We start from the raw sequence: 27,840 nt of genomic DNA on the forward strand, positions 1-27,840 counted from the left end.
TTTCTAGGTTAGTGAACAGCACTTTTATTCTCGATCAAAAAACTCATCAAAAACTGGGATTCTCTCTGTCCTGGTCCTCACCAGTGCCTGTGGTTTCTTCTCACTTTTTGTCAACTCCTCTGAGTCAGAGCTAGAACTGTCCCAGAGAAGCTGGCCCCGGGCCTCTTGTTCACGGAGCCACGTTTCCATTTTGCCAATTTTCCGGGGACAACAGTCATTCCTTGCTTGATGTTTCCCCAAATCTTCATTCTGTGAATTTCCTACAAAAAATTTAAAGTTTAATTAATTCTTTTTCTCCTAACAGTGATTTGTTTGTTTATTAAGTGCCTAGATGTTTATGAACACAGAATAATGTGCTTGGTATTCTTTTTGAAATATATACATATGTTGAAATATATATCATATATATTTACATATGAGTTCAACTTTATATATATATATATATATATATATATATATATATAAAGCTCTGTAAGCATTAAAAGTGTTTTTCTTGTTGTTTAAAATTCTTAAAAATCTTCTGAAAGTCACAAGAATAATACAATACATACCTATATATCCCAACTCATTGACATTTTGTCACAATATTACTTTCATTTTATACATGCATGCATGCACTGCTGCTTTTCAGCTGAGCTATTTGAGAACTAGCTGCAGTTACATCCCCCCCACATACATCACCACAAATCTAACAGCAAGGGTGCTTTTCCTACTTAACTACAACTATTGCACTTAGAAAATTTAACATCGATATATTACTGTTTTCTAATATATGGTCCACATTCTAATATTCATGGTTGTCCCAGTGATGCTCTTTATAGCTGCTTTTTGTTTGCCTGTTTGTGTTTTATTTTTTAGACCCAGGATCCAATCTAGGATTCTGTATTGCATAATCTTCCCTATCTGTTTCTTTTCTTTTTTCTCTTCTTTCTCTCCCTCCTCGGCCCTCCTCCTTCTCTCTCTCCCTCATTCTCACTCTCGACCCCTCCCTTCCTCTTCCTCCAAACCCTCTTCATTGTCTTCTTTCTCCCTAACACTGACATTCTTAAAGCAGCCAGATCTGGGCGCCTGGGTGGCTCCGTTGTTAAGCGTCTGCCTTGGGCTCAGGTCATGATCGCAGGGTCCTGGGATCGAGCCCCGCATCGGGCTCCCTGCTGGGTGGGAAGCCTGCTTCTCCCTCTCCCACTCCCCCTGCTTGTGTTCCCTCTCTCGCTGTGTCTCTCTCTGTCAAATAAATTAAAAAAAAAAAAATCCCGATCAATTGTTTTGCAGAATGGCCCTAAATTTGGGTTTGTCTGTTTCCTTGTGATTAGATTACGGTTAAGCATTTTTGGCAAGAGTATTGCACGGGTGATGTCACCTAGTGCAATTTCTTCAACAGCTACTATGTGCGAGGTGCATGACACCTGACCTTCCTATCCACTCTCACCTCATATAGAATCGCCTATGAAGCCTTTTAGAAACACAAATGTTTGGGCTGCACCCTAGACCTGTAGAACTAGATAGCTCAAAGGGTCATGCATTTTCTTTTACTTTCTATACTTTCTAGAAGAGATTTAATCATTTATTTTTTGACATAGGATATTATGTATGTATGTATGTAGCTTTTTATTTAAGCCGTACCCAGTGCCCTTTTAAAATGCACTTCAGGGGGGCGCCTGGGTGGCTCAGTCAGTTAAGTGTCCAACTCTTGATTTCAGCTCAGGTCATGATCTCGGGGTCATGGGATCCAGCCCCAGGTCGGGCTCCATGCTCAGTGGGGAATCTGCATGAGATTCTCTCCCTACCCCTCCCTGCCCAGCTCATGCTCTCTCTCTTTCTCCCCCTCAAATAAATAAATAAAACTTAAAAAAAATTTTTTTAAATGCACTTCAGAACAACAGGTGCTTTATTCAAGCAAGGCTGGCTTTTAACAAAACAAAAACAATGGCCACTTCTGAGCTAGGAAAATCATCCTGGGTCAAAACCCTGAATGTCCCCTCCATCTGGTTGAACCATCTGTAACGTTTGGATGTCATCTTAAGGATAATTGTTTATTAAACTTATGGCATATTTTATTTAAGCCCTTGATAGCTGACGTTGCGTACTGTTATGCGGCATACTGTTACACGAGAAAATCAAGCATCTCAATGCGAGCGTTTGTGCCTTGTGATCCATCAATTTCCTTTCTGCCTTGGTGAGGGGCTACTTGAATGTTATTATAATTATTGTTATTGTCTATACACATAGTAGTGACCAAAAACCATAGTTAATTCATGTCTGCAGCCCTAATCTCTCTCCTGAGCTACAATACACTTCTGTTTGTATAATCAGACGCCTCCATTTTTGTCTCCTGGCAACATGTCACACTTGCCTTCTCTTTCTCTTTCAAACCCTCATTTCCTCCCAGTTAGCCTAATTCAGCAAACGGCCCTAGCTTTGCCCCTTTGTCTGCCTAGTTCTTCAAGAGTGACCCAAGAAACCTCCCTGTCTTCTTGCTCTCTCCACGAATCCGCCTGCGATCCATCACCGGGTTCTTCCAATTCTGCCTCGTACGTATCTCACATCCGGCTCCTTCTCTTCTGTCCCTCTGCTCTCCTGGTCCAAGCACCACCTCGCACTTGCACTTCTGCTATGTCCTTATCACTTGTCTCCCCATGTCCTCTTGCATTCTCCTCCCATCCATCCTCCACAGGGTAGACAGAGTCATGCTTAAAAATGTAAGCCTGATTGTGTGGCTCCCCTGACCTTTCAGTGGCTTCCCATTGATCTTAAATTCAAGTTCAAAGTCCTTATTTGACTCAACTTGCAAGACCCTGTGTGCTCTGTACCCTGCCTGTGCCTCCAGAGCCATCTCTGATCACTACCTGAATCTCTCTTTCCTACCCAGTGTCTAGAATCTGCCAGCTTCCTTCCTACTCAAGAGATTTTGCACATACTGTGACCATTAACAGTTTGGAATGTTCCAGCATCTTGGTCCTCACACGTACATGGATTCCTGTCTCTTTTGTCCAGCTACTTCCTGTGTTAGTCTAAATATCACTTCCTCGTGGAAATCTGACTCTCTCAGACCTCTCAACTGAGGTCTCCCAGTTATACTGTCACCGGACTTCTCCTTGTTCCTTGTCTGTACTATTGCAAAGCCAGGAACCACATCTATGAATACATGAATGAGCGAGTGAGCCATTGGAGAATTTGGGGAGGCGAGAAGTATTGGTAACTAGGACTGGGAAAGACTTCATTCCTTGGGGCCAGGGGGTGTAACCATTTCTACTCTGCCAATGAGCCAAGAACTACTAGAGGCATCGTGCAGACTGGGAACAGCAATTTGCAGACTAGAGGCAGGAGCTTTGAAACAGGAAGAGAATGTTTGTTAATGGTGGAGTCTAATGCAATATTAATAACAGCTTAAGTCCCACCCTGCTCTTGATGCTATGATAACACAGGTCTAAAGTTAGTGCGTGAAGCCAAATTCACATGGTCTATTTTATCCTTGGATCTCTCTTAAATCATTCATAAAGTATTATGTACTATAGTTTTGTATACATAGCATTAAAGTTTAAGAACTTCTCAGCTAGATGTCTTTTTACTTGTTACATTTTTATAAATCCCTGCTTGATTCTCTGGGGTTGCTAGACTTAAGGAAAAAGAAAAAGAAAAATACGTTGAAAAACCTAAATGGGTTTTGGGTGAGCAGAGCAGAGGAGAGTGTGTCCAACTTCAAAATTAATTTGGGAAGAGAGAAAAGCAACAGAGACCAGTGGGGGGAAAATAGGGAGTGATTTCAGGTAGTTCAAGGATTCTCTAAAGTGTTAAAAATGTCTGATGGTTATGTATTTTATAATATATGTATGTTTTAGCGAAATGTATCACCATTCCATCAAACCCGTAATTCCACACTTATTTCATAGACAAGGCTGAATTTAAAACAGACACACACACACACACATACACACAAACCCTCAGGATACTTTAAAGAACAATACTAAGTAGATAGTGGTGCGGGTGGCCCAAAAAGACCAGGATTGTGAAGGTGACAATGTTTCCAAGGTGCCGCTTGCCCTGAAGTAGACAGTGATTTTCACTATAAGGACCTCAGTCCCATCTTTCTTCAGTTGCCGCTATTTCCACGCACGGGCTTGGCGCTTTACATCTTGATGTGCTTTTACACCTATTGGATTAATTTTTCCATAAACCCTACATGGCAGGCAAGGCTTTATTCCTGTTTTACAGATGTGGAGACTGAGGTTCAGAGAGGTCAAGCAACTGGAGCTTAGCTAGTTAGACAGCTAATCTCTGTCTATATGTAGAATAAAGCTATCTAGAAAAATATACAGCTAATGTTTATTGAGAGGCTACCGTGTACCAGGCACTGTTCTGGAAACAAAAAGCTCCCAGGGAGTTTACATTTAGAAATGTATTTCTTGGGGCTCAAATGAAGAACTTTGATTTATGCCATGTCTCTGGAGGTACTGAGCTTCTCAGATGCAAAGTTGCCACCTGAAAGAGATATGTCTTTGATAAAGCTATCTAGAAAAATATATAGCTAATGTTTATTGAGAGGCTACCGTGTACCAGGCACTGTTCTGGAAACAAAAGCTCCCATGGAGTTTACATTTAGAAATGTATTTCTTGGGGCTCAAATGAAGAACTTTGATTTCAAGTTCACTGCTTTTTCTACCCACGACCTTATACTAGATCACGGCTTCTGGAAAAGGCAGGAGCCACATAAACATGTTAAATTTCATGAAATTGTACACCCATAGAACAATGTTCACTTTGTGTAAGTTAGGAACAAGTGAGCCATCATATAAATTATAAGTAACTTATTGTATAAGTTGTATGTATTTATCATACAATTATACAAGTCATGTGTAATTCATTATATAAATAGACATGAAATGTATTTGAAGTGGGTAAATGTAAGGTATATGTAAAATTTCATTTTAAAGAGGCGGCAGAAAACAAAGACCAACCTTTATCTTATAAGAGACCTAAAACTCTCATCCCACCTTCCCAAAGAGGGAACAAGAATGGGCAAATATAGCATTAAATAAGAGGAGGTGGGTACAGCAGAATCTTAGTGACCAGAACTGGACTAGCAGAAAGCTCCTGTAAATCTATGATCTTGACTTTGCCCCACTTTCAGGAGAAAGCAAAATGAACTGCTTTTAGTAGACAGAGAGAGAAAGCAAAGATGCTACCTGGGAATAAGGAAAAAGGAATCATTGCTTGAGCACATGCCTATTGCGGTGGTGAAATCTGTGGGCTTGGCAGAGGGGCGGCCAAGGTTGAGGAGCCCCTCCCCTCTATTTGCAGACTTTGCCAAGGTTGTCCTGGACAGAGCTCCAAGTCCCTGGATTCCTGATGAGGGTATAGGAGGGGTGGGGGTGGTGGAGTGAGCCTTTGGAGTCGGAAAGACCTGGCGTTGAACTCTGGCTCTGTCACCTGAGAGCTAGCACTAACTCCTTCACAACAAGGAGGTGCAACAAGCAAGCACTCAACAAACCTTAACCAGAGGGGAGCCTGGGTGGTTCAGTCAGTTAAGCGTCCGACTCTTGGTTTCGGCTCAGGTCATGATCTCAGGGTGGTGAGGTCAAGTCCCAAGTCCGGCTCCACACTCAGCACGGAGTCTTCTTGAGATTTTTCCCTCCCTCTCCTTTTGCCCCTCCCCGCACTCCCGTGCTCTCTCCCTCTCTCTAAAATCAATCAATCAATTTTTAAACCTTGACTACAACAAAATGAAGCAGCTGTAAAAAGCATCAGGAATGCAGAGAAACCCTCTTCTGTATGCCACCATCTTTCCTGGGCGCCTCCAGATCTGGGGCATCTTCCAAAGATTTTACCAATGTTGGTTTTTCTTGGCTTGCCCTCAAGCAACGACTCTAAGTATCTAACTTAAGCTGAGACACTTTTGGGGGTTGTTTTGGCAATAGGTTCTAAACTGTAAAAGTTGTTTATCTCTGTGTGCACATAGCATATTTCATTCTGGCACTGGGAGTATAGGTTCAATAGATTCCCCAAGTAGATGTTCAATTATTCAGCCTCTTCTTATTTAGTTAACTTATTAAGCATCCTGTTCTTCCGAGCAGGAGCAGTGTCTCTTTCACCTGGCAACTTTGCATCTGAGAAGCTCAGGACGTCCAGAGACATGGCATTTCTGTAGATCTCTCAGTGGTCAGTCCTGCTGATGTGGGGATTTGGCTCACGGCACAGCAAACTGTGCGTGTGACCAAGATTATACATCCAAATATCCCCCCCATTGCCCTGGGGGGATATGGACCTGGCAAACTTAATGGGGCTGCAACTGGTGGAACCACACAGCACAGAGGCTATGAACAGGATGTCTGTTGGAAATCACGGAGTAGTCTGGCCTGGTTGGAGGCAAAGGCGGGCACAAGAATGGCAGCAGAGACGCCACAAGGGTAGGCAACAAGTAGATCCTAAAGGCTTAGAGTACCAGGATTAAGAGCTTATTTTTTAAATTTTTATTTACTTATTATTTTTTAGAGGGAGGAGAGACAGAAGGAGAGGGAGGGAGAGAAGTTAAAGCAGGCTCCATGCCCAGTGTGGAGCCCTATGCGGGGCTCCATCTCACGACCCTGAGATCATGACCTGAGCTGAAATCAAGAGTCAGATGCTCAACTGAGTGAGCCACCCAGGTGCCCCCAGGGTAAAGAGTTTAGATTGTCCTCAGGCTGATGGAGGCTCACTGAGGATTTTTTTTTTTTTAAGATTTTATTTATTTGAGAGAGAGAGCAAGAGAGAGAGCATGAGCAGGGGGAGGGGCAGAGGGAGAAGCAGACTCCCCACTGAGCAGGGAGCCCCACGTGGGGCTCCATCCCAAGACCCTGGGATCATGGCCTGAGCCAAAGGCAGACGCTTAACAGACTGAGCCACCCAGGCGCCCCTCACTGAGGATTTTTTTTAAGCAAGAGAATGATATGGTCAGATTGGCATTTTATAAGATTACTTGGCTATTAGCTCTGTGCTTCTGAAATGATCGTGCATGAGAATCACCTCAGCATCTTGATAAAATGGTTCAGTAGGTCCGGAGTGTGGCCTGAAATTCTGCATTTCTAATAAACTCCCCGGTGACGGAGATGCTGCTGGTCTGTGGCCAATACTTTGATTACCAAGTAGAGCTGTGGTTCTTAAACTTTAAGGGTATCAGAATCACCTAAGGGGGTGTTAAACCCAGATGGCTGGCCTCTGCCCCTACATTTCCTGATTCAATCACTCTGGCTGGGACCCAGCCACGCCGCGGGGTGATGCTGGGGCTGCTGGCCTGGGGACGGTCCCAAGAACCATCAGGACAGAGGGCTGATGGAAGCAGGGCGAGACTTGAGGGAGGAACACAGTCAGGAGGTTGGAGCCACAGCCCTGGTGTGACACAATGCCCTGCGGGTGGCACTGGGAATGTGGAAATGTGCCAGGTGACATGACAGGACGTTGTGACTGACCAGCTGCAGGGAGGAGGAGGCCTGGAAAGGCCTCAGGTCTCTGGCCTGAGAGCGTGGAGGGCTCACCCACTCCTGCAGATGCAGCAGGAGCAAGCCTGCGGTGGGCCGTGATGCTGGCTTCAGTTTTAGACGGTCCGAATGAGCTTCGGCGGGCTGGCGGGGGAGAAGCGGGATGGCGGCAGGTGTCTACAGAGGGCAGCAGACTGACTGATACCGGGTTGCTATTTAATAGAAGTCCACGTGCTTCATTCTCTTTAACCACAAGCTGAGGCTCTTTTGCCTCTCCTCTTCCTACGGATGGAGCAGGCATGGCCAGAATGCCCGTGAAGCCCGGGAGACCTCTGAAAAGAGACATCTTCCTACAGTGTTTGAGCTTCTGTCTTTTCCTCCCAGCCACTCCAAATTACATGACAGTGCGATCCCTACTTTCCAGGAAGTACATTAGCAGCAGAAACCCAAGGCTACTTGCTGTCCCTCCACCCCCCTCCCCGCACAGGAAGTTTATTTGATGAAATTTTAAAAACACCTGAAATATTTTATTCTGCTAAAAAAATTTGTATGACTGACCTGGACTTCTTCTGTTCAAGGTTTCATCCGGCAACAAGGTTGGAAGACCCCTGTCATGTCTTGGGATGCTTTGAAGGATTTTCTTGGCTTTACGGTCCCTCGGTTTTTGCTTATTAATTCTTGCCTCCCTGTGAAGACTCTTCTTCTGAAAATGATCAGCTATAATGGATTAGTGTTCTCCCCCCTGAGCTCCTGTCACCAGAATAGGTCACCAGATCAGCCACTTTGCAAGTTGTGTGCTTATGTGTATTCTGGTCCCCTAACCAGAACACAGTTTTCTTTTTCCTATTAGAAGGTACAGAAACTTTCTCTAGGCACAGGCTTGTTAGGAGAGAGGAGAGTATGCCCACAGTCTCAAAAAGGCATGGCTTGATTTAAGAGGAGGACCTTTGTAAAAACATTTGTTGGTAGGCCACCGATATACTTGGGATTGCAGAAGACAGTGACTTTAGGCTTAAATTCCAGAGTGAGGAATGGAATATGACAATTACAGGAGACATGACTGTAAAGGGGTTTGTTACCAGAGATGGTTCTTGTAGGATAATCCCATGGTGTGCAGTATGGAGGATGCCTAGGTATCAAAATAAAGACCCACTCACCCCCCTCTAATCTCCTAAACTGAGACAAGTGATCTCACCTCATTTTCCTGCTGGAGCCAGAATGTCATGGGAGCAATTTGTGAAGAGGAAAAAGAAAAAGAGGAAAGCAAGAACAGAGAGACTTGGGACACAGATTCATCCTTGTGATTGAAAACAAAGAAAAGGCTCAACAGGGTTGGTGGCAGAAGGGATCTTGCTGATGTTTCCCAATTCCAGTAGTTGAGGCTTCGGTGCCAATGACCAAATTTAAAATAAGTAAAGCCTGGGGACAGATGCTAAACCATTCAAGTGCGAGGGCAGTGATGACGTGGAGTAAACGTGGTAAATATGACACTCCTCTCTTCTCATACTTACCTCTTGTCTGTTACGGTTCATTTCCAGCATTTGCATCTTATGTAAATATTGTCTTTTCCCGGGAGTGTACCCTGGAGTTTGCATCTTCTTTTCCAGTTCCAGCTGCGAAAGATGACACACTCGTTAGAATGGGGTAATTTGTTACTGACTCTGCAATCCACAACTTTAAATTTTTTTTTTTTTTTTGGAACAGAGTGAGATCTTCATCAGCCATCAGTTATAATCCATCGAGATCTCTTGCGATGTCAAAGGTGGATCGTTGTAGCTCCCCACTGAGTCCTTTGTGTAGCTCTCCGTGAATGGAACTTTGCTGTGCGTATAACATAGTTTCTAAGGCTCCTGTAGAGTTTTGCACACCTTAAATGGAACTATGTTTCCACATCTCATTGTGATGAACTATCGCTTACCCTGTCAATAGATGCTTATCACTATCTCCCCAGAAATATGTTCTGGTTGGATAAGATTGGCCTCTTCCTTCCAGCCTCTTCTGCCATTGTCTGGCCATGGCATTGGAGGGGAGCCACTGAATGGCTAAATGGAACCCATTTCTGTAGCCTGTACCTCCATATGCCAATATAAGTCCTGGTATATTAGGAGGTTGATTATTTGTGACTTTGGTGATCTCCCCTGGTGCAGCATAAACCCCAGGGGGACAGTGCAGACAGTTATTAAGGGCAACCGGGGTGAAAACACCTTTGTTCGCCCCTTGCTGTGGCCAGGAGAGGGAAGGGATACGGCAGCCAGATGTGCTCCGTGATACCTTTTTGCTGCCCTGTGGACAGGGACTGTGTTGGCTGCTGCGAGCCTCCTGAGGGGACCATCTCTACAGTTCTGCCAGCATTGCACACCTGGCCTTGACCTCTTTTACCAAATCAGCCAGGTGTGCAGCCTAGCTGGTTCCAAAATGAAGCAGGAGTGGAAAGTGTTGAAAGTTTACTACCTCCCAGTTTTCACGTCTACACGAGGGGCGTTTTCTCAGCAGAAGCTGACGAATGAATACAAGGAAAAAGCTCTTCAGAAGACCTTTTCCAAGGATTCCTTTTTGGGGAGGTGATGGTAAATAAGTTAGGAACACCTCGTAGAAGTGATTTCCCCTGAAAACTGAGACTGAGGAGAAAGGTTTAACCTGAGGAGAAGAATAAAAAGAAAGAATTTTGCCAGATTTTTCATAAATTTGAACACTTCTAGAATTACCAATGTCCAAGTAAAATTCCTCTCTCTTATCTGCATCTCCCTGTTTTCACCAGGAAGTGGAGAAGGGCCCAGAGTTTACCTCAGAGACAAGAGTCTTTGCCAGCTGGAGGCAGGCCCAGGAGAGAATGGATAGCTCTGGAAGGTCCTAACGCTGAGTGACGTCATAGTCAGATTTGGCTTTGAGGTCTTCTGTGCAAGCAGTATATGAAAAGGAGAGCGCCCCCCCCGCCCCCGTTACCCACCCCCTCCAGTGAGTGCTGCAGTTCACCTTTGCTTTGTGAGTTGTTCTGGCTTCTTGCTGGCTCAGGAGCATTTCAGAAGTAATTACTTGTGGCAGGTCAATGGGTTCAAGCTTCTAGAAGTCCAACATTTAGAGCATTCAGCATTCCTCATGCCATGAGATGATGAAACATAAAAGCCAGACATTAAACTATCTTAATACTTTGCCAAAGCAGCACTTATTCCTGAGAGCACATAGGGAAGGCGAATTCAACAGGACTGTGGTCGTATCAGTGCAAAAGACTTTTCAACTCATCTGGGTTCTTTATTGTTCTATTGCACTGCTGCCAGGGACTTATTGATCTAAATATTGGTCAGAGAGTCAAAACGCTAAGAATCCTTTTCTGTCTGCATCGACGGACCGAGTCCAAAGTTATCAGACAACTAGGGGCTTAGAGTATTAGAGATGAAAGAGGCACCAGGAATTTGTTTTATTCATTCCTTAACCACCCAGTGGACCCTTCCAGTCCTTAGGGAAGTGACCTGTATTAAGCTCTCCAGAGAAGCTCCCTCAGCCTTCTCCATAATAATCACTGGCACCCAGGAGGCGCATTTAAAATGAAAGTGCAGTGGGCTTACAAATCTTAGATGTGGTCTTTTTTGTTTTATTTTGTTTGCCTTTTTTTTTTTTTTTTCTAGCCGGGGCTTGTCTTTATGGGGGAGATCATGTTAAGCGTTTCAAAGGGTCATTAAGACTGGTAAGCCAATGATGAACCAGTGGGTCTGCCTTTAGCCCTACTTGCCTCGGATGACTTAATGCTCTGGCAGTAGTTGAGCAGGCCTGGGAGACAAAGGTGGGTCTCTCCACACTGACATGCGGGCAGGGACCTTGGAGGGCCGTAGAATTTATCTATTCACTCAGTGAGTATATACTGGACAGCTAGTGTGTGCCACGCATGGGGGTGCAGTTGTCAACAAACATGGTCCCTATGGAGCTTATAATTGGTGGGGGAACAAATACATTTTGCTTGTATGATTATTCATTGATAATTACCAACTGTGATCAGTGCTTTGAAGAAAAAGTCTACAGGGTAGGACAATGACAGTATATAACCAGAGAACTCCACATTGGGAATGGAGGGTGTTTATGAATTGAATTGTGCCCCCCACCCCAATTCATATCTTGAGGTCTTAACCCCCATAATCATAATCTCAGAATGTGACCTTATTTGGAAATAGGGTCCTTGCAAATGTAATTAAAGATGAGGTCATACTGAAGCAGGGTGACCCTTAATCCAATATGTCTGGTGTCCTCATTAAAAAAGGGAAATTTGTATGTTCACAGGGACAACACCATGTGAAGATGAAGGCAGAGATCGGGGTGATGCTTCTACAAGCCAAGGAGTGACAAAGATTGCCAGGAAACCACTGGAAGTTAAGAGAGAGACATGGAACAGATCCTTCTTCTGCTCAGCTCTCAGAAGGAACCAACCCTGCGAACACTTTGATCTTGGACTTCCTGCATCTGGACTGTGAGATAATACATTTCTATTGTTTTAAGCCCCACAGTTTGTTGTACTTTGTTACAGCAGCCCTAGAAAATTAGCGCAAGGGGGGAGGAGTAAGGGGGCAGTCCAAGAAAGTTTCCTGAGGAAGTAATTGCTAGCCGAAGTTGGACATTCAGGAAATTTTAGGGGACTAAGGTGTTCCAGATAGAGGGAATAACATGCACAAACACCCCAGGTAGAAAAGAGCAGGATCTGTTGAGGGAACTGCAGGAAGTCAGTTGACTGCAGTTCGGAGTAAAGGGAAGAACTGCTCAAATGAGGCTGGAGAGGTAGTAGGCAGGGGCAAGGTCTTACAGGGCCTGATGGAGCTTCTAAAGATGTTGGTCTTCTTAAGAGCAATGGGCAGCCATTGACATATATCAAGCAAAGTAGTGACATGATTACATTTGCTTTTAAAAAATGATCACTCTAGCTGCACTGTGGAAACTAGAGAAGAGCAATCCCTGATGCGGTGAGGGCAGTTAGGAGGGACAACAGTGATGGGCTCCGGGCTCCTGGAGGAAATCAATGGGCTCTACAAATATTTAAAACTGACCAAACAAGATTTGTTATAGTTGGTGAGGAACAGTGAAGGGTCCAAATGGCCTCCAAATACAAAGGATGGATAGTGTTATCATTCACTGAGATGGGAACCCTAGGGAAGGCCAGATGTGAATGAGATATCACAGGAGGATACAGATTCAGTTTAGAGCAGGTTGAGGTTGAGATGCCTTTGAGGCCTACCAGTGTAGATGTTGAGTAGATAATGAGATATACAGGCATGGAGCTCACAGGAGAGGTCTGTGCTAGAGATGCATATTTGGGGATCATCCCTGAGTAGAGAATAACTGAAACCATAGTCATGGTCAGACCATCTTGACCGTAAGGTCGAGAGTGAAAAGAGCAGAGCCAAGGACTGAAGACTTGAGGAGCTCCAACCTGAGAAGCTGGTGGATGGGGACAAGCTGGCCAAGGACACGGAGAAGAGATGTTTCGAGAAGTAGGAGGAAAGTGAGGAGGACACCGCGCTGCAGCAAACAGTGTGAGCACCCCTCCCACCTCAGTCCAATGCTAAAGGCAAATGATGATTTATTTTGAAATTATTTTTCATTTTTAGTCTGATGGGTTGCATTATCAAGGGGTAGACCTGGAAGCCAGCTTGGCTTTCAAGGTGACCAGAGTGAAAAGAGAGAGGAAGGAGACAGGGAAATGGATGCTGAGCAGCCAGCACTCATGGCGAGCATGACCTGTGCCTCCTGCTACTTCTCTGTAGAACAATTCCCTGGTCTTTGGGCCTGGGCCTGAGCTGTTCTAGGGAGAACAACCCACATTCCTTTCTGCTGGTACAGCCCAAAGCTCACCAAACAAGGACAAAAACGAGGGCAACGCATTTGGAGACAGGGAGGAGAGACAAATAATCTTTAGTTTAGACATGTGCCTGTGCCAGACAATTTGCATTTGTGGTAGAAAGTGGTTCCCTATTCCATTCTCACCTTAGGTGGAGAAAGTGGGGGTTTTAGCATAAGAACTGCGCAAGGATGTCATGAGAGGTGATGAGGACTAGTAAGAGAGAGGTGTGTCTGGCTCTCTTCTCTGCTGGGCAAATGGGACCTGTTGGCATGAGAGGTAGCAGCCGATCAGATCAGAACCTGTGGGGAATGGAGACCAAAAGGAAAGAGCTATCCAGGCACCTGTGGGAAGGAGAATTAGCAGTGACCAAAGGGGGGTATTCAGGGCCTGACGGGTGGACAAGGAAGTGTTTGTGCCATTTCCTGGACTTGGTTCAGGATCTAGTTCTTCCTGGTGATGAGGCTCATGAGCCTTTACAGTTGCCCTTGTCTGTCATTCCCAGGGTCACAATATGTCATCTGGTTCAATCCTCCTGTGAACCCTGTGGGGAACTCTGATGATCCCCCCATTGTCGAGAGGTTAATAACTTGTCCAAGGTTTCACATCTAGAAAATGGCAAATTTAGAATTCAAACTCAGGTTTGAACCCATTTCCAAATCCCATGCTCCTTCCTCTTCTACTTGTTCCTAACCCTGGTTTATCATCAGAATCTCCTGAAATTAAACACACACACACACACACACACACACCCCAAAAAACCTGGGCTATTCACTGGGGATTGTGATTCAACAGGTCTAGAATATGTCCTGGGAATGAATATACATATCATATATATAAATAATAAACTTTAATTTTTAGGGCAGATTTAGGCTCATAGCAAAACTGGAAAGTACAGAGAGTTCCCAGATGCCCCCTGCCCCCACGTATGCACAACCTCCTCCACTACCAACATCCCTCACCAGAGCGGTACATCTGTTAACAATTGATAAACCTACATTCACACGTCATTATTACTGAAAGTCCATAGTTTAAGGTTCACTCTTGGTGTTGTACAGCCTATGGATTTGGGCAAATGTATAATTACATGTATCCACCGATGTAGTATCCTACAGAATAGTTTCATTGCCCTAAAAATCCTTTGTGTTTTGTCCATTCATCTCTCCCTTCCTCCTCTTATCCCCTGGCAACCACTGATCTTTTTACCATCTCTGTTGTTTTGCCTTTTCTGAAATGCCACTATTTTTGGAATCATATATTATATAGCCTTTTCAGATTGGTCTCTTTCACTTAACAATACACATTTAAATTTTCTCCATATAAGGGCACCTGGGTGGCTCAGTCGGTTAAGTCTCCGACTCTTGATTTCAGCTCGGGTCATGATCTCAGGGTTGTGAGATCAAGCCCCATGTTGGGCTCCACGCTCAGCACGGAGTCTGCTTCTCTGTCTCTCTCTTAGCCTCTCGCCTGCTCATTGTTTTTTTTCTCTCTCTCAAATAAATAAATAAGTCTTTAAATTTTCTCCATATCTCCATCATAGCTTGGGAGTTGATTTCTTTTAGTGCTGAATAATATTCCATTATATGGATGTACCACAGTTTCTTCATCCATTCAACTCCTTAAGGACTTCTTGGTTACATCCAAATTTTGGAAATTATGAATAAAGCTGCCATACTAATCCCTGTGCAGGTTTTTGTGTGGACATCAATTTTCAATTCATTTGGGCAAATACTAAGGCTCACAATTGCTGGGTTGTATGGGAAGAGTATGTTTGGTTTTATAAGAAGTTCCTGCTGCTCCACATCCTTGCCAATATTTGGTGTTGTCAGTGTTTTGGATTTTGGCCATTCTAATACGTGTATGGTGGTATCTCATTGTTGTTTTAATTTGCATTTCCCTGATGACATATGATGTTGAACGTATTTTCATATGCTTACTTGCCCTCTTTGATCTTCTCTACTTGCCTTCTTATTCTATTGACAATGTCAAGAGCAGAGCAGAGCAGAAGGTTTGAATTTCAATGAAGTCCCGCTTCTCAGTCGTTTCTTTGGAATATATCTCCCGGGGATTCTGATGATTTTCTAGGCTGGGGTCCCCTGGTTCCCATACTGCCTCAAGTGAATAGAGGAACTACATCAGAGTGGACCACAGAGGATTTGTTTGTGGTGCATTATTGAAAAATTGAATCTGAAGACTCCAGCTATTTGAATATTTTCAGCTTTTCAAAACAATCTATTCAGAGATTCTTAGGGCCAGCTTTTTCTTTGAAAATATAAATATATATTCTTCTATTTTCAGCCTCATTGTATTTAAACCCGTAATTCTGATAAGAGTTAAAGAGTAGGTATCTTTAAGAACTCTCTCCAGGCAATTACTTTCTTCCTGGCCTTTGAGAAGAACTGAAGAATCGCACTATTCCTCCACAAAGGGCACTAGATGGCAGCAACTAACATTGCACATCCCTCCCATAAGCATTTGCACTTGGCCTGAGAAGCACTGCAGAAAAAATTGTTGGAAAATTGGCTTCTCTAAACAAACCAGTCAAATGAAATTGCCCCAGAATTCTGGGTCCATATCAATGTTCCTTTTCCCTGCTTGGGAAGCAAACTGCCTCACTTCATCATCTTCAGAGAGAATACAAGGGAAGGAATTACTGGAGAACTGGTATGGTAGAATGACACCTTTTTTTATCTCATGTTATAAAAAATGTATTGTCTGTCGAAAGGTTTCTGGGTTATTTGGCTTCTCAAGTGAAACAAATGGTCAGGCTAATCAGTTGAAGTGTCAGCTGGAAACTCCGAAATGGAGATTAAATCAAGCAGAAGTCACTGAGCTTGGTGACACACTAACCTGAGATGGTTGTTCCTACATAGTAACAGGAAGAGAAAGAAGGGCAGGAGAAGCTCAAAGAAACTGCAACATTTGTTTGGCACCATAACTTAAGAATGTATGTCCTTTAAGGTTCTCAGAAGAAGGTAAAGGTGTCCAGGGCAACTTGAAGCACAAAATCATGAGCTCAAGGAGGAATTTCTGGTCAAGGCATTACAACGAGTTCACGCTTCAATAATTTTCTTTGCCCCAAACATCTAGCGATGAAATATAAAACATAAAGCCAAAAAGATGTGGTTGGGCTTTAATACAAGATATGTATCTCCATGGACCAGGAAACAAGCAGAAATACATACTTAGAGGAAGCTGATCCATAAGGCGTTTAGGGCTCCTGATGGCTGTGAGTTATTTCTAGAGATTAAAGGGGACCTAAAGATGCGCCATGTGAGATGGCAAACTAGAGCCAGGATCACAACTTGACATCAGAGACTGAGTTTACAGTCAGTAACAGGCAGACTTCTTTACAGGCAGACTTCTCTGCCTTTCTACCCAGTACAGGAGAGCTGCATCAAAATGTAAGTTGAAAGATTTGTTTTACAAGCATTATCAAAACGCTGAACATGAAGAATATTAAGTAACCATAAAAAAGGATGAGATCTTGCCATTTGCTCCAACATGGACAGACCTACAGAGTATAGTGTTACGTGAAATAAGTCAGACTGAGAAAGACAAATACCATGATTTCACTCACGATATTCATAATAGGAGGGGAAATCCCCCACAATGTTATTTTGATGGTAAGCATTGACTTGCCTAGGGTGCAGCCTCCGGTTATTCAAACACTAATCTAGGTGTTAATGTGACATTATTTTGTAGAGGTGATTAAAGTCTATAAGCATTTGACTTTTTTTTTTTTAAAGATTTTATTTATTTTGAGAGAGAGAGCGTGCACAAAGCCGGGGGTGGGGCGCAGAGACAGAGGGGGAGAGAGAACTCCAAACAGACTCCATGCTGAACATGGAGCCTGACTCAGGGCTCGATCTCAGGACCCTGAGATCACTATCCAGGTCGAAATCAAGAGTTGGACACTTAGCTGACTGGGCCACCCAGGCACCCTCATAATGATTTAAGTAAGGAGGATTATTTTAGATAATTTGAGTGGGCCTGATTCAATCAGTTGAAAGGTCTTAAGAGCAAAGCTGAGGCTCCCTTGAAGAATAGAAAATTCTACGTATGGACAGCAGCTTCAGCTCATGCCTTGCAGTTGCAGCCCGACCTCCCTGATGGCCTGCCCTGTGGATTTCAGACTCGCCCTGCCAGTCTCCACATTCATGTAAGCCAATTCCTTGCAATATTATATATATAATCTTCTACTGGTTTTGTTTCTCTGGTTGAACACTCACTGATATACGTACCTAGAAACAAACCTAAGAAAAAAACCTCACACAAAACCCCCGTGGAGAAATTATGAAACGTTATTAAAAGATCTAAAAGAAAATCAGAGTAAATTGAGATTTATGCAATGTGTGTGGTTTAGAAGACTCAGTATGATAAATGTGGTCAATTTTCCCCAATTAATCTATGAATGCATTTCAATCAAAATGTTAGCAAGGTTTTTAATGGACTTGATAAAAAGCTCCAAACTTCACATGGAAGAGCAAAGCACCATAAATAACAAAGATAATTCTGAAAAAGAAAAATAAAAGGACTTATTGTTTTAGATATTAAGACCTAAAGATACATAATTAAGACTGAGAAATTCCTATGGAGATACACAAATAGACCAATGCAACAGAAGAGAGAGCCTGAAAACAGACTCATGAAGCTCTGGAAACTGAATATGGGACCAAAGTAACTTTTTAAATCAATGGTCAAAGAAGGATGATTCCATAAAGAGTATTGGGACAATAGATTTTTTTTTAAAGATTTTATTTATTTATTTGACAGAGAGAGACACAGCGAGAGAGGGAACACAAGCAGGGGGAGTGGGAGAGGGAGAAGCAGGCTTCCTGCTGAGTAGGGAGCCCGATGCGGGGCTCAATCCCAGGACCCTGGGATCATGACCTGAGCTGAAGTCAGACGCTTAATGACTGAGCCACCCAGGCGCCCCAGGACAATAGATTATTCAAATGAAAATAAAGTAGTTAAATTCCAAATTCACATCTGCACACAAATGAATTTCAGACGGATTAAGGCCTAAATGTGAAAAGGTAAATATTATAAATTTCAGAAAGAAGTAAAGAAGAGAAGTGCTTGCATGGCTCAGTTGTTTAAGCACCTGCTTTCGGCTCAGGTCATGGTCCCTGGGTCCTAGGATGGAGCCCCGAGTCGGGCTCCCCACTCAGTGGGGAGACTATTTCTCCTTCTGCCTCCCCCTGCTTGTGTTCGTTCTCGCTTACTCTCTCTCTCTCAAATAAATAAAATCTTAAAAAAAAGAATTAAAGAAGAATATCTTTATGACCTTGGGGAAAATAAAAATTTCTTAGACAAAATACAAGAAATACAAAACATAAAGACTAAGATTGAGAAATTTGACAACATTTAAAGTGGACATCTTTGTGTTCACACACACACACACACACACACACACACACACACACACACACGCAAAATGAAAAGGCAAACCATAAATGGAGAAAAGATATTTGTAACACGTGTAACTAACGAAGGGCTAGATCTAAGATATATAAAGCACTCTCACAAATTACAAAGAAACAGATAATCAAAAATGGGCAAGGAGAAAAGATAAGGAAAGGGAATACATTTGTGACGAACTATATAATACTGAAAACAACACAATAAAACCATCCAGGTCAGAACCGCCTTCCTTATCTCCCACCTGCAGGGCTTATACTCATCTTTCCCCCTTTGCATTCCTTCATTCAACATTTATTCAACTCATATTTATTGATCACCTATTATGTGCCAGATACTGTTCTAGACACTGAGATACATTAGTGAAGACAACAGACAAAAATCTCTGCCTGTGGGGAAGATAATATTGTAGCGCTGGCGGGGAGGTGATAAACAAAATACACAGTGAACGTCATAGAAGTCAATTGCTTGGTGTGTTAGACGTCAGTGTTCTGAGGAAAAGAAAAGATGGTGGTTCACGGTCAGGAGTGTCAGGGTAAGGGTTCCAGCTGTCACGAGGTTGTCATTATAGGTTGTCCTACTGCCTGTAGGACAGTGAGACTTAAGAAAATCTTGGGAGATGAAAGAGGAAGTCATCTGAGGAAATCACATTACATGGGGCCCCGGGGGCGGGGGCGGTTGACCATCTCCCCCTTAGGTGGAACCGGAGATGGTTGGATGAGAAGGTGAATCAGGCCAGGAGGGACAATGTGATCAACTTTGCAACACGAGGTGAGCACGCTGGATTCAGAGTTCCCTGGCAGAGACTCTCTGAATTCAGCAGCCCCGATTTGGAGAACTTTAGTTCATGACCTGCTCTTTACTTGAGGAGTAGATGTTTAGGAAGTGGAGAGTGCCAAATGTGCAACTCAAATTATTTAGGATGCAATTAGATTTGGTTTAATAATTAAAAATACTTTTAGAATTTTCTTTGGCAGAGATTAGGCTATTAATTAGCATGTCATGGGAACCCAGCATTTATTTTTCTCTCAAAAACCCATTTGTGGTGGAAAATGTGCTGAGCCTCATTTGTGAAGATAATTATAGTTGATATCTTTGGGAGTGTCTGCCAAGTTCCCAGTGATTTCCCTCTTCTCTGGGAGCTGCTTCCACAATTTATCGGGGTAGGGGAGGGGGGCTTCTCTGCCCACATTTCTACTGCATGAGCATATCCTCTGGTCATAGATTATTGGAACAGAACTGGAATCATGAACAAAGCTGAGCCAGTAAGATCTTTCCTCCCGGAATTTCGAATTGGAGCCAAGAGAGCCAGGCTGATCTGTCTGTTTGACTGGAACTATAAAATGTAAATTCAGGAATTGAGGGTGGCCATATTTCACCAAGTGGTCTTGAGGAGCAGAGAAAGTCGCTTTGCAGGAAGAATAAAGCAAATGCACAGAGAAGAGCTTAGGGGAGACACAGAGAGAGTTGTGCCTTTCAGGTTCCAAGGCAAAGCTGAAGCCCAACTGCTTCCCAGCTCTTGGGTTCAACAAACACTCCTATATCTTCATAATCCCATGACATTGGCAGCTAGTCAATTAGACTTACAATTCAGGGATACTATAGGTCTGCAATAGCAGGGAGAATGCATTTTGAATTTTATTCCCACCAGGGATAATGGGGCTCATTGTCATTCATTCACCATTCATTCATAAGCTTTTTGGGGGGTACATATTAAGTGTTAGTGACTGAAGATATAAGACAGAGTAAGACATAGTCTTTGCACTCGAATGATTCGTTTGTCTTGATTTTTCAGGTGGTTGGTTAGGATGTGGGGGTAGAGTCTTTGGTTCTGAAACACTAAAGTTCTCCTTTTGAGCTTGAACTGATCTGAGAATCAAAGCCTAATCTTAGCTGCTTTAGGGTTGATAGACATAAAAAGTACTTTGTGAACTACAAACTGCTACACAAATACTTTTCACTGGTTATAGTAGTATCTCCTACTTGAGTTATTCAGCTTACTGCCTCCACCGGAACATGTATTAAGCACATTCCTCTGAAGAGGTACGTTTGATTTAGGAAGAAAACTAAGTTTTTAAATTGTCCAGTTTAGCTAGAGATTTGCTCAAGAGTTTTAAAATAATATATCAGTTCGATATAATTATACTTTATTTTTATTTAAATAAAAATGTTTTGAGATTTCCAGTATTTTGGGAAAAATGCTTCTTTTGTGAACAAAAGATATAATCACTTCAAACAATGATTGTGAGCTTCTGGAGAAGACAGGTAAATAAAAACCAACTGAAACAGAAATAACCCCCAACAAATGAACTAAAATACCTCTGGGATTTGTCCAGATATCTGGGTGAATTGTGTAGCAGGTGGGATTTGGCTCCAATTCTTTTTTTTTTCTTTTCTTTTCTTTTTTTTCCCAATGTCAGTGATAGCTCCTGCTCACAGGAGAACCCAAACAACCCCTTCTCTTAGCTGATGCTCATTTTCAAGGATCCACTCAGATCTCTTTCCCTTTCTACGATGAAGAGTTCTTAGAATTTATAGCTCTCTGGAGGGAATTCATTACATATTTATTAAGGTGAATGCATTTAAAGCTCTTGCTTTGCTGCCTTGGAATCCAATGTCCTCAATTTCAGCAACCAGTTAACATTTAGAACAATAGAAGTTTAGGGATAGAAGGTCTGTAGAGATCAATGATGCTGATAGTTAAGAGCATGGGCTTTGGAGATCTGGTTGATATCTGACCTACACCGTCCTTGGACAAGTTACTTAATTCTCTAAACCACATGTATTAAGCAAAGATAATACCTCCGTTCTCCTAGAGGAGTATGAAGATTAAATGACTGACACTGATCAAGTTGTGCAGTCTATCTGACTTGCAGTAGGTGCTAATTAAATAGTCCTAGCTGTTATGATTGTTATTATTATTTGTTACAAGTGATTTCTCCATAGTCCTCTAGCTCATCAGTGCCAGATGCAGGTCTTTTGAATCACGTGGCACCTGTGTCTTAGATACTATGTTTCCTTCTTTTGGGGGTGGTCTTAAAAGCGAAATCATTACAAAAGGAAATCCTAAAGAAATAAGGTCTTTGTAACTGACAGCATTCTCTTCAACAACATTCTCATTCTTACTAACTCAGTCATTTGCAATATCCCTCCTTTATTAGAGTTAAAAAGGGATGTTACCATGAAATCCAAGAAATTCTTTATGAAGCCTTTTAAATTCATCTTACTTGAAGTCTTCGGGGTGGATGACTTTTAATAATACTTGTTTCTCCGTGTTCCAGTGGGATGTCAAAATACATGGCCCTGGGCACTTGAAGGATTGGGAGAGAAATAAAAACAAACCATAAACATACATACAATGGAATATTACTCAGCCGTCAGAAAGGATGAATACCCAGCTTTTACATTAACATGGATGGGACTGGAGGAGATTATGCTAAGTGAGATAAGTCAAGCAGAGAAAGTCAATTATCGTATGGTTTCACTTACTTGTGGAACATAAGGAATAGCTGGAGGACATTAGGAGAAGGAAGGGAAAAATGAAGGGGGCGGAATTGGAGGGAGAGATGAACCATGAGAGACTATAGACTCTGAGAAACAAACAGGGTATTAGAGGGGAGGGGGGAGGGGGGATGGGTTAGCCTGGTGATGGGTATTAAGGAGGGCATGTACTGCCTGGAGCACTGGGTGATATACAAAAACACTGGATCGGGGATCACCACATCAAAAACTAATGATGTATTGTATGGTGACTAACATAATATAATAAAATTAAAAAAATAAATTAAAAATAAATAAATAAATTTATAAATATTAAAAAAACTATAAACAAATTGACTATTAAATTAGACTAATCATTAGATTTTGTTAATACAATTTGGGACCTTTTTAGTTATACGTGTCTAACCTGTATGTTGAATGTGGAGATGAAACACATAAGGCAGAGGTCCTACATGAATGCAAAGGATAAAATTTAGCCTAGCCCCAGGATTTAATTTTTGCTTTCCTCATCTCTTCTCTGGATTCATACTGGATGGAATTTATATTAGATTTATATTATAATGGATTGGAAAAATAAAAAATGTATTGACTACAAATATTTTTCAAACACAGAATTTGGTCTGGAAAATAGAAACTTTTTCATTTGTTTTAATTTCATGAAATTGCTCCAAAATAAATTTCGGAAATCAGAAAAAAATATATCTTTAAGAAATGAAAATAAATTGTCTTTTCAGATGAAATAGATGGATGGTGGACAGATAGATGGGTAGATATTAAATAGATGATCAAAAAAATGGAGCATGAGTTTGGACAGGAGTATGCAATATTTAGTATTGTATGTTCCCAATTAAATAGTCCCTCCAACTAGGGGAAGAAATTCCCACAAGTTGCCCTACAATACAACACATCAATATTCTTTCCTGATGAAGCAAGCTAGGGCTCCAGAGCTAAGCCTTGTTAGGAAACAGAGCTGGGACTCAAGAGGTCCATTATGGGTTTTAGTTTTTAGCTTGATTACCCCGGGGCGGTAGGACTGCTACCATGATCAACGCTGCATGAAGGAAATTTTGTCTTTTCCTCTTAGTAATCGGGAAGCATTCTGATTTCCAGATTGTTGCAGAGACTATCCCACAGTTTCACTTTGCATTTTAAATGGAAAAATCCCTGCGTAATTATGTGTTTCTATCCTTACAACATTTGAACGACTACCTTAAAAACTTCACCATGTCTGTATTTTCTCTCAGGAGATGCTGGCACATTGAACAAGACAGAAACAGCAGCAATGGCAACAACAACACAAAAACATTTTCAGTTAAGAAATGTAAGTATTTCTGGCAACATGTTTTTCAGCAGCCTGACTCCTCCTGATTTTTGTGCTATGATTTGAGTGGTAACACCTCATTATTTAATTCAATTCATCCAAAATGGCAGAGGCTATGTCAGGCAGTTTTATTTTTACCCTTGATTTATAGGTGAAGGAAATTGGTGCAGTAATTTTCCCAAACTCATATAATTTGGCATTTGGTGGAGCTGAGTTAGAATATGGGTCTCTTAAAATTAGTGATCAGAATGTTCGCCATCCATCCCTTTGTTATTTTTAATGTGATTTTGTCATTTCAAAAATAAGATTATTTTCCAGGTGGGACTCTAATGCATTAGAATCAGTTTTCGCTATTCAGTTACCAGAATCTTAAAACTCTGTACACATGGTTTGAATAAAAAAAGGAACTCTTCAATGAAACTACAGGAAAATTCCCATTCACATGCTTAGGAAGTAGGAGACATAAAAATAGGCCATATCCCCCGTCAAAGGTTGTCAGTTCTTCAGAAAATAGCCATGGGAATCAGTCTGGGTGAGATCTACCTGACACTGAAAGAGAATATAAGGCTTTCTGGCCAAGTTGGCCAGTAATGGGAACTTTTTGTGTTATTGATCCAGAATATAAGTAAAGAAAAAATTACATAGATATATACATATGCATTATATACTTGTATTTCTCTTCCCAAGTTAGAATCACTGTTTAATTATCATTGTGGTTGTCATAAAAATTTTACATGTCTTATAAAATATCCCAGGATAATTTATAGCCACTTCAGGCTCAGAGCTTCCAATCCTAATGGGGGAAAATTCTCTTAGTTCTGCAGATGACAGAACTTAGTTCATATTCTGCGTGAAGAATGTGGGGTTGGGGAGGGAGGGACTCATCCTATCTGTTCTGCAATAAATCAGTTCTGTTTGGGGTGGTTTCCAAATTCACATTAGGATGAATTCACTCCTAAAGTGTTGCTTTCAAAACAACAAAGGCTGATGCACTAAATGCTTCTGAAGAGAATGATTTAAATTTAGAATCTAACTGAAACATATGATTGTCATAATTTATCACATCTTATCTATATAATTTTAATCGTCTGGCAAAGCTAGGTATAAACATTGAAAGCACTGTAAACTAAGCTGAAACAAAATGGTTTTTTCCTTCTCGTGCGGAACGGTAAAAAGCCCTCGGTGCAGAGTTTACACACCGGTTCTAATGTACCCGGAATACTCGACACACATGCAGCTGCAGCCTCGAGTTGAAAGCTGGCCCCTTAGGTTTCAGCCGTTGAGAAACTTCCTGATAGGATTATGGAGACAGACAGTCCCGTACGTCTGTCGATAGCTTCCCCTGGCCGGACTCCGCAAACCTCACAACGGGTGTCACACGTACCTGCCGAGTGTCTTCCACACCCCGTCTGTCGGAGAGGAGGTGGCTGCCTTTCCAAAGCTGTATTCTGATCCTGCAGCCTTGTGAACACAAAGGAACTCTTTCCTTCCAGATTCTGGCTGAAAGCAAAGGCCATGGGGCTGGCCGAGGGAGCCCCTTCCTCTTTGTTTTGCAAGGGTGCTACTTTGGTCACCCGAGGGTGAGCCTTAGAATGACTCAGGCCCATTTCACGGTAAAGGTATTCAAAGCACAACCACGGTGAAAGTGGTTTGGGGCCTTGAACTTAGCTTGTCCTAATTAAGGTCCGTCAGAATTTTTACCGCAGCTCCACAAAACACTTCACGGCATCTTTCTAGCTTTCTTTCACCACACAGTAAACCCTCTGGCCACTGCCTGGGAGGCTGGTTTCCATGGAGATGTCCCTTCAGCTCCTACTCTGCCATTCCAGGCCCAAAGAATCCAGTTAAACATTGACTTGGTTGTGCTACTTTGTGAAAGACTCAGTGGTAGGAACAGAAGCCACTGTTGATCATTAAACAAATCTCTAACACCAGGAAGGCCATTAACCGGGATGGAGAGCAGAGGTTTAAAGAAGTCTTAAACTTGACCCTCTTATTGCACGTACTCTTCAATACCATCTTTGAGAACTACCGGCTGAGAATAGCTAAATCACCTTCAGAGACGAGGGGATGCATGCTAATCATCATTTGTTGATCTTTAATTTTAATTGAAGCATTTCTTTTCCTAATAGGATAGGTAACAGCAGCGTGGCTAAAATAATTTTATTTTTCTTTCAATACCTTGAATTGCCTTTGAAGGGGATTAATACATTACAGGAGGGCACGAAGACAATGGAATTTTTTTTCCCCAGGGACAAGGGGACACACTTTTTCTTCTTTTTTTGATGTATAGTTAAGATAAAATTTTGTATTAGATTTAGGTGTACAACATAGTGATTCGACGATTCTGTACACTACACTATCCTTACCATGATAAGCATAATTACCATCTGTCACCATACAAGGTTACTAGAATGTTATGACTATATTTCCTATGCTGTGACTTACTGATTTTATATCCAGAAGTTTGTACCTCTTAATCCCCTTCACCTACTTCACTCATTCCCCCAGCCCTCTCTGCTTCAGCAAGACCAGTTTGTTCTCTGTATTTATGATTCTGTTTTTGTTTTTTGTTCATTCATTCTGTTTTTTAGGCTCTGCCTGTAAATGAAATCATATGGTATTTGTCTTTCTCTGTCTGACATATTTCTCTTAGCATAATATGCTCTAGCTTCATGCATGTTGTTGCAAATGGCAAGATGATTCTTTTTATTTTAAAGATTTTATTTATTTATTTGAGAGAGAAAGAATGAGAGAGAGATAGAGAGCACGAGAGGGAAGAGGGTCAGAGGGAGAAGCAGACTCCCTGCTGAGCAGGGAGCCCGATGTGGAACTTGATCCCAGGACTCCAGGACCATGACCTGAGTTGAAGGCAGTCGCTTAACCAACTGAGCCACCCAGGCGCCCAAGATGATTCTTTTTTATGGTTAATATTCCATTGTGTGTGTCTGTGTGTGTGTGTATGTGCGTGTGTGTATACCTCCTTTATCCATTCATCTATTGATGGACACTTGGGGGCTGCATCCAGATCTTGGCTATTGTAAATAATGCTGCAATAAACATAGGGGTGCATGTATCTCTTTGAATTAGTGTTTTCTCTTTCTTTGAGTAAATATCCAAGGGACAAACTTCTTGAATAGAGGGTTCAAATAAACCTTGAGTTTTCAAAGATAGCTTATTAACAGTGCTTTAAAAATGGACCAAAAAAACTGGAAGAAAAGGTGCTGAAATGTTAGGTAGTGATTTTTGAATGGGATTATGGGTGATTTTTATTTTATTTTTCGTACTTAGAAACAAAACTCACTTTCAAGTGTTAATTGTTCATGATCACATATTACTTATGTTTTCATCATTTCCCTGTAGAGAAGTTCGGAGAAATATATTTTTTTATTTTTGCAAAATCTACTTGCTAAGAGGCTGACATGGATTTAGAAAGTCTCACTAGCCAATAGAGTTCATCTAAAAAGATATCTGAGTTTAATTTTTTCCTACTTAACTCTCTTTGCATTTTGCACGCAATTTTCTCTGTGGCAGAGAGACTCGTAAGAAAGAATCACATATTAACAGTATCTGCAAACAAAATTACCCCTGACAACTAGAGACTAGTTTAATTATGAAGATAAAAATACTTGAACAAGATCTTATTTCTGGATACAATCAGTTTAAGTATTTCTAAGGGCAGAGGAAGTATTGCAAACAACTGGATAACTAGAAATTATGCTGGAAATGGTGGACTTCATGGATGTGGACCAGTGAGAGAGATTCTGCTCTCAATTTTAGCTTTTTTGTTATTTAATTTCAAGAGACTTTATCTGTGGAGAATATGGGCCTTTGTGGCAGGAGTTGGTTACTTGTTGAGGAAATGATCAAAGCAGTGGATTTACACCATGTTTGTTTCTCTTTTTATTACTAGACCCTTCTAAGCTTTATAACTTGCACAGAATCACTTGACCGTTCCATGCCTTGATTTCCTCATCTGTAACAAGGGGTTAAATAATAATACTTCATGAGGAATGAATCGATTGATTCCATGTATAGCTCCACGAATAATACCTGACATATGCTAAGCTCTCAGTAAATATTAGCCAGTATTCTCCTCCTCCCGAAAAAGTAGTGCATGTAATGACAGAGTCCTTATTACCTGTTGGTCAGAATCCATTAAAATAGACATACTCCTGTCTAAAGGAGTTTACACCTAAATATAAAAAAGACCAATGAGGAAAGGTACTTTAGTCGGGTCTATTCAATGGAGGAGACAGTGGTGTTTAAGGACTATCATTTAAAAAGTCTTCATGCGCTGAAAGGATTTTTATAAGGATGATGGC

General features: G+C 41.8%; 1 protein-coding gene across 6 annotated transcripts; it reads right to left on the reverse strand.

Annotated features, from left to right (window-relative positions):
- On the reverse strand, positions 1 to 25,267 carry CCDC198 (coiled-coil domain containing 198). Of its 6 annotated transcripts, none has more exons than XM_073895266.1 (6): positions 24,900 to 25,267; positions 21,921 to 22,003; positions 10,425 to 10,511; positions 8,963 to 9,064; positions 8,010 to 8,151; positions 1 to 260 (listed from the first exon to the last, which is right to left on the reverse strand). In XM_073895266.1, exons 1-6 carry the CDS (start codon positions 25,120 to 25,122, stop codon positions 25 to 27), a joined length of 873 nt encoding a protein of 290 aa, XP_073751367.1. In that variant the 5' UTR covers positions 25,123 to 25,267; the 3' UTR covers positions 1 to 24. The 6 variants fall into 6 exon arrangements, with proteins under 6 accessions (XP_073751367.1, XP_025726294.1, XP_073751369.1 ...); XM_025870509.2 differs by having other exon boundaries at positions 8,010 to 8,154; XM_073895268.1 differs by having other exon boundaries at positions 8,010 to 8,154; positions 21,874 to 22,003; positions 24,900 to 24,963.
- Between the last annotated feature and the right edge of the window lie 2,573 nt (positions 25,268 to 27,840).

The sequence above is a fragment of the Callorhinus ursinus genome, unplaced genomic scaffold (genome assembly GCF_003265705.2).
Source record: "Callorhinus ursinus isolate GAN/ISIS: 27379988/994484 unplaced genomic scaffold, GSC_fseal_2.0 scaffold8, whole genome shotgun sequence".
Lineage (NCBI taxonomy): Eukaryota > Metazoa > Chordata > Mammalia > Carnivora > Otariidae > Callorhinus > Callorhinus ursinus.